The sequence below is a fragment of the Zea mays genome, chromosome 8, assembly GCF_902167145.1.
Source record: "Zea mays cultivar B73 chromosome 8, Zm-B73-REFERENCE-NAM-5.0, whole genome shotgun sequence".
Classification (NCBI taxonomy): domain Eukaryota; kingdom Viridiplantae; phylum Streptophyta; class Magnoliopsida; order Poales; family Poaceae; genus Zea; species Zea mays.
This window is the reverse complement of record NC_050103.1, coordinates 166,562,191-166,568,461: the sequence shown is the minus strand read 5'-3', so window position 1 is coordinate 166,568,461 and position 6,271 is coordinate 166,562,191. Positions and strand designations below refer to the sequence as shown.

Sequence of the window (6,271 nt, the reverse complement as noted above, 5' to 3'; positions counted from 1 at the left end):
ATATTCCAGCGGTCTGAACCTGTATAAACCCTTGTGCGATCCGACGTGCATCCGCACGTACCATTGAGTCGCAATTAATGACATCGTCCAACTCAAAACCATCATATGGGGAACCCCGTGGTGCGCAGTCGGGTCATAAACACCAACAACTGGCCCGCAACCACGACAACGATGTCTTTTAGGTGCCACCCTGGTTGGAGGAGGGGGAGGAGAGCACGGTCGCACATGTTGGCCAACGAGGCCGCGTACCCCATGGTGGCGCCCCTGGAGACTGGAGTAGCGCACGGATGGCCGAAGGAGGGAGAGGATAGCGCACACATGGGGTGCTGGCGCACGTGACGACAAGGCCAGAGTCGGTGAGGAAGAGGAAGGCCACCAGAATAAGCGCGAGGTGAAGGGGAGGCGAGGCCGGCATTGAAGGCGGAGGAGGGCGTGACGGAAGAAGACGAAGTCCTCCGTCTCATCAGCGTCCGAGACGGCCGAGAGTGCGTGGGGTAGAATGACTTGAGGAGCTGCACGAGCTGCGAGGAGGGTTCTAGAAGCCGCTTGTCCGCCAATGCGAGTTGCAGTTTGTTGCAGTTGCCTTCAGAGTGCTTTAATATGTAGGAATGACAATGATCAGCAACAGTGGCTTGCTACGAGTGCATGCTTTGTGGAACATTTTTCGAACTTTTAGAGCTGCAGTTTTTGCTACGAGTAATCCTTTATGCGGTAGGTTGTAGACTTTGTGGATGCCGTGAAGACAAGATTTAGGATTAGTCAAAAAACATAACATGACGGATTTAGGATCAGTTTATCTTATATTCGTGGTCATTGAAGGACAATGAAATGGATAAAAATGGAGCGACAATATAAAATAGATGAACAAATAAAAAAATCACATGCGGTGAGCGTGGATCGAACACGCGACCTTCAGATCTTCAGTCTGACGCTCTCCCAACTGAGCTATCCCCGCTTTTGATATTTTGTTTTGTTTTTATTTTAATCATCCCTTTCACTAGGCATGTGCCAAACCTCCCAAACCATCGATCATCCGGCTTAAGGCAGCAGACAAGCTTTATAATTTAGTTACATATCAATTTTATTTCAGAAAATACTGTTTTGCAAGTTCCAGTTTTTGGTCAGTCTGCCACACCTCCACACTGCCACCATCATGCTCCGATCCTAAGTTTTATACCCAAAAAAACTGAGATTTTTTTTAAAGACAGAACATATAAAAAAATACAGCTCCTACAACCTGGCCATTTCAAATTGTTAGCTCGTACACCTCCTGGGCCACAAAATAAAAAAAGGAACGTGCTGATGTTGATTATGTGCTCGCGTCAGTTCCTTGAGAACTCAGCAACATTCAGACAAAGACTGCAGCGACATGCTACCCTGATAAACCATCAGCGAATCAGGCAGGTTCCCCAATGATCTTGCTTCAAAAAGAAGTAGTTTCACCTTTGCATTAGATGATGAAAGATGGCGGTCCATGTGCTGTATATATGGCAATTGTCAGCTCGATCAGGAGGGCTGTCCGGCAGTGAACATTCAGAGTGAGTAAAATGGTGTAGATTTCGACTATGGTATCCGCATGATTGACAAGGCTGACATTCTCATACCCTAGTGAGAAAGGGCAGAAAAGAAGAGAGGGATAAATGAAGATATATGGTATAACAACTACAGGGAAAGAAGAACATACCAAAATGCAGCACTATACAAGTACACAACCATGGTAACTTAAAGGCGCATGTATGTATATCACCATGTTCTCGTTCTTGCTTTTTTTCACAAAAAGGTTCTAGGCAGGCAGATGCTACCAAGGCTTCAGGTCGCCTGGCGGTCCGGCGGTCCAGTTCAGGACCCTCTCCCCGGGCTTCAAGAAGACGTTGTCACCATGTGGGAGCTTGCGCGCGAGCCCGTTTAGGATCTGGTGGAATGCATCTCCCGCCTGAGCAGGCTGGGGGAACAGCATGGCCTGCTTCATGGCCGGGTTCGCGAGGAGACGCTGCTTCCTCAGTATAACATCTGTTGGGATGGACGTCAGGATGCTGTCCAGCTTCGGGACATCCTCCTCGGCGACAAACACACCAATCTCCTCCCACGGGATGGCGTCCGCAAAGGGCAGGACAATGTCGTCGGCGATGATCACCGGGATGCAGCCGAAAACCACAGCTTCCACCAGCCTGGGGCTCCATGGAGCCCAGCCCAAGGGGCACAGGCAGAACACTGAACGCTGCATGTCTTCGTAGTAAGTCGGTGGGTGATCAGTCGAGATGTCGAAGAGCGGGTTGTTCTTGAAGTTCTCCCAGACTGATGCACGAGCACCTCTGTAGAACATGCAGAATGATAAGAGATCAGACCCAGGACGCAGTGTTGTGATGAATGACTGGGGAAAAAGAAGATGCGGACATAGAGGGAAGCTGCATCACTTGCAGACAGATAGATGATTTACCTCGCATAGTAACCACCCTCAGGATCGTTGCTGGTGTCGTAGAACAGACCACGGAAGTACACGAAGATAGACCGAGGGGTGTCCAAGGGGATAAGGTGAGCCTGCATTTTCTGGGGAGGTGCAAATGGTGGGATTGTGATGGACCCGCCCTTCAGGCAGACATGGTTCTTCTGTCCAAAGGTCTGAACCAGTGTAGCACGCTGAAGCAAGGGAAGGATTCCCCGCCCGATTGCTTTCTCTTCCTGAAAATAATTTGAAGCGCTTGTGTTACAGAAATATCGAGATGTTGGAACAGCCAGTAATGTAAGGTGCCAACTGGAAGTTTAGCAAGTTGTCATTATAACAGTACGGCAACTAACAAAATTTCCAACCTGAGACATGTTTCTTCTACAAGAGACAAACAAACATGTGGGACCTAAGTATTTTAGTCATAGACTCATAGTAGTTCATTCATAGTGAAACAAGAATCTTGATGCCCACAATGCCCCATGTTCAGCGACGCAATTAGATACGTCCCAGTTGTTCCAAATGCTGGTATTCAATACTCATCTATTATTGATTAGCATCTAAACTTTATTAATGGAAGCATAGATAAATGCACGCTACAGCTACTTCATGTACCGGTGGTGTTTGTACCTGATAATGGAAGCAAGCACCAAAGTCATGTGGCGTGACAAAGAAATGATCTGCACCCTCTGATCTGTTCCAGTAAGGCCAGTTCGTGGCAATCAGCTCAATTGCGCTGCGCATCATGCGTGGAGATTTGAAGGGAAGGGGAAGACCCGAAGGAGTCAGATCACATGTGGCGTATACGGGAGTGTAGAACCAATCTGCTTCTTCAGGATTAAATGTTCGGACAGCACTTGACAACAGGAACCGGTGCATGAAGATCTCAGCAGCAAACATGTGGTTCAGGCACCTAGGATCCTTCTTCACCAGCTTCTTGTTGTATTTACTGGGGAGATCATACACGTAAACCTTGAGCCTCCCAACAGGGTTATCTTCCAACACGTCACCAGCACTTCCTGAATTTTATCGGCCACATCATTACAGGCTTTGCACAAAGGTAGGGAAAAGAATATACTTGGGCCTTAGAACCATGCTAGGGATCACAAGATCATAAAAGTACAATGATAGAATGAAAGTGTGCCAGGTAGAAGCCTTATAGGTGTAAAGTGATTTTTGCACCTATGTTGAACTGACAGTAGGGTACTTTTTAGTTCACATGTTTGTAACGTGAATGATAACCGATAACGTTAAACCATGTTTGGTTAAGTCTAACCGTAGTCAGATAGTACACTAGAAACTGACATTGTCTTATTCAAACTTGTTATCACTGGCAATCAGAGTGTGAATCATTACTTTCGTGAACCAAACGGCACATAGGATTCTACTTGTCCAAGCTTGAAGAACTAGCAACAAAACACACCGTGAAAGAGGTACATAAATTGTAGGCGTTGGTGATAGAACATAGGGAACAAGTACCATATTGCATTCTACATTTTTCACAACAGATTCATGGAGCAGCATGTAAAAAAGTGGTTTCTGCTAAATTTCACGAGAACCGGATCAAACTGCTACGAACAGAACACCACAGGATAAACCTGCATCCAGTTTCTCTGTAACTTATTAGCATACGAAATCAGGATTAAAGTTCTATGAATTTAGGATTCAGAGGTCCCGACAGGTGCACTGCCACATTAACCGATGCCAAAACTCTAGCTTTACACAATTAATACTACTAGCAAAAAGCAAATGACACCCAACTAGACAGACCAAGCAGCTTGAGTTCTACAAACTGACAAGGATGTGCCTATCAAGATGAGAAACAAGACGGGAACAAACGCAAGGAAAAGAGGCCCATCATCTCTTTCTCTCTCTCTCTCTCTCTCTCTCTCTCTCTCACGGTCTCACCTGAGATCCTCTCTGTCTGGTGGCCCTGCTGGACCGCCTGGGCCTCAGCCCCAAGGAACAGCGCCGCCGCCGAAGCAGCGGCGAGAATGGGAATGGCGATGGCTAAGACCCACCGCCTCATCTTCCTCTGGATCCCTGCGTCCCCACGAACCTCTTCCTCTTCCCAGCGAGCGCTCGTTGTCTGTGTCTCCCCTCTCCTCTCCTGGCCTAGCCGGCCAGCTCGCTCCCTCTCTCCCCCTGTCTGGTCTAATGAGCCAGGCAATCCCCAGGGGTAATTAAAGAAGAAGAGATCCCGGCCAACGGGAAGCTTTTCGGGCAATTCTTCTCCTACCAAGCGGCGTTTGGTGGGTAGCGAGAAGGTGGGCGATGGCTTTCCTAGGCTTACTTCCTCCTTCCTCCAACGCGCGCGCGCACACACAGCAGAGCTTCAGTATGACGGAGAAATAGTACTACTTGCAGAGAAGAAACGGGTGAGATAGAAAGGAGGGTTAGGAATGCTGTCCGCTGGATGATGTTGCTAATTGCTATGCACTCCGCCACTCCCCTTCTCCTGCTTTCCTAATCGTTTTTCCACTCACCAATGATGAGCTGTAATCCTCCTCTATAATAGGCTAATAATAACTAACGTTAATGTGGTCCGTGAATGGAGGTTTGGCGAGGGGTTTGTCTCCACATCAGATGTTAGGTTTCTTTTCTTTTTCTCCCTCACTCCTCTCCTGTACTAATTTTACCAAATTTCACTCTACGAACAGTATAAAATAGTATTTTGGGTAACTATACGAGTAAACTGTCAAAGACGGTCTTAGAAAAAAAGAGAAATGACATAATCTAAGGGCTAGTTTGGGAGCTAGAAAACCTGATGGGATTAGAAGAGCTAAAATCATTTTTTATTCAAAATTGAAATAGAAGGAAATTTTGAATCCTCTAATTCCCTCTGGTTTTGTGGCTCCCAAACTAGTCCTAATATTAGCTAAATACACATGGCTACGGTAAAATGACACATCTATACACACAAATGGTTATTTGCAAATAGGGTCTATTTAACTACACCCTCTGTTTCAAAGTATGTAATTGTTGGTATACATCTAAGTACACAATATATCTAACTATACAATTAAAAATATATATAAAAAACAAGTTGCTTCCATGGTGTTTAAAACTCTGCTTGTGCAATCATTTTCGGCCCCTTTTCAACACACACCCAATTGGCCAGTTCCAACTTCCAAGCAATGTCCTACTTCTTTTCCTGCAGACAAAAACAAAATGAACCCTGAGAATCAGTGGATTCAGGATCATTTTGGTTGGTAGCTAACTACACTACACTTTAGTAAAGATTAGTTGTTCGAATTAAAAAACTAAACTTAAAAAAGTTAGGTAAAATATGATAAGTTACCAAACAGGCTCACTGTTCCCTTGCACATGTGGAATGGCCGCATGGATCAGATAATGCCGTGTCACGGCTCAGCATAGCTCATGCAGGTTTCCTTTTCTTCGTTGATGACAATTGCAGCCAAAGCAGCGTGCCGTCCGCGTAAGGCTTTCCTTCTTTTCGTTTTTAATTAGCAAAGCAAAACATTATTTTTACAGAAAATATTGAACTGACAACAAAAGCAAGAAAACGATACTAGTTTGGGTGCATGTGCTTGTGGAACAAACGCGGATTTGCGGAATGGGTTAGCAAACTGTTGCTACGACTACACGGATCCCGGACACATGCGTTTGGTATCTTAGGTTTAATGAGCATGAATTAAATTTTATTTAATTAAATAAAATAAGTTCTAGTCATATAGGAGTATTTTATTAGATGTAAAACATTTGTGTAGTGTAATTAAGTAGTTGATATATTGTGTCCTTGAGTGAAGTCAACCTAGAGATTTAGCGATTAGAATTATTAAAGAGGCTTGCTTATTGTGAGAAATA

The 6,271-nt window shown here is 45.2% G+C and overlaps 1 protein-coding gene and 1 non-coding gene across 3 annotated transcripts; both read right to left on the bottom strand.

The window, feature by feature from the left end:
* Positions 1 to 882: 882 nt before the first annotated feature.
* On the bottom strand, positions 883 to 955 carry TRNAF-GAA (transfer RNA phenylalanine (anticodon GAA)). Its single transcript has one exon. It is a non-coding gene; the product is annotated as a tRNA-Phe (tRNA).
* A 214-nt stretch (positions 956 to 1,169) lies between these two features.
* LOC100282942 (uncharacterized) lies at positions 1,170 to 4,936 on the bottom strand. 2 transcript variants are annotated; one of them, XR_556773.3, is made up of 6 exons: positions 4,352 to 4,936; positions 3,074 to 3,462; positions 2,438 to 2,679; positions 1,685 to 2,312; positions 1,444 to 1,515; positions 1,170 to 1,377 (listed from the first exon to the last, which is right to left on the bottom strand). XR_556773.3 is itself a non-coding variant. In NM_001155847.3 (4 exons), exons 1-4 carry the CDS (start codon positions 4,470 to 4,472, stop codon positions 1,799 to 1,801), a joined length of 1,266 nt encoding a protein of 421 aa, NP_001149319.2. In that variant the 5' UTR covers positions 4,473 to 4,936; the 3' UTR covers positions 1,453 to 1,798. The 2 variants fall into 2 exon arrangements, 1 of the variants encoding a protein (NP_001149319.2); NM_001155847.3 differs by lacking the exon at positions 1,170 to 1,377 and having other exon boundaries at positions 1,453 to 2,312.
* Positions 4,937 to 6,271: the final 1,335 nt, after the last annotated feature.

Bases quoted from the DNA above. Each gene is read 5' to 3' on its own strand.
- LOC100282942 (NM_001155847.3), bottom strand. From the start codon at position 4,472: ATGAGGCGGTGGGTCTTAGCCATCGCCATTCCCATTCTCGCCGCTGCT. The intron at 3,463-4,351 runs GTGAGACCGTGA...GATAAAATTCAG, and splicing joins CCAGACAGAGAGGATCTCAG to GAAGTGCTGGTGACGTGTTG. The intron at 2,313-2,437 runs GTAAATCATCTA...CATGTTCTACAG, and splicing joins GAGGGTGGTTACTATGCGAG to AGGTGCTCGTGCATCAGTCT.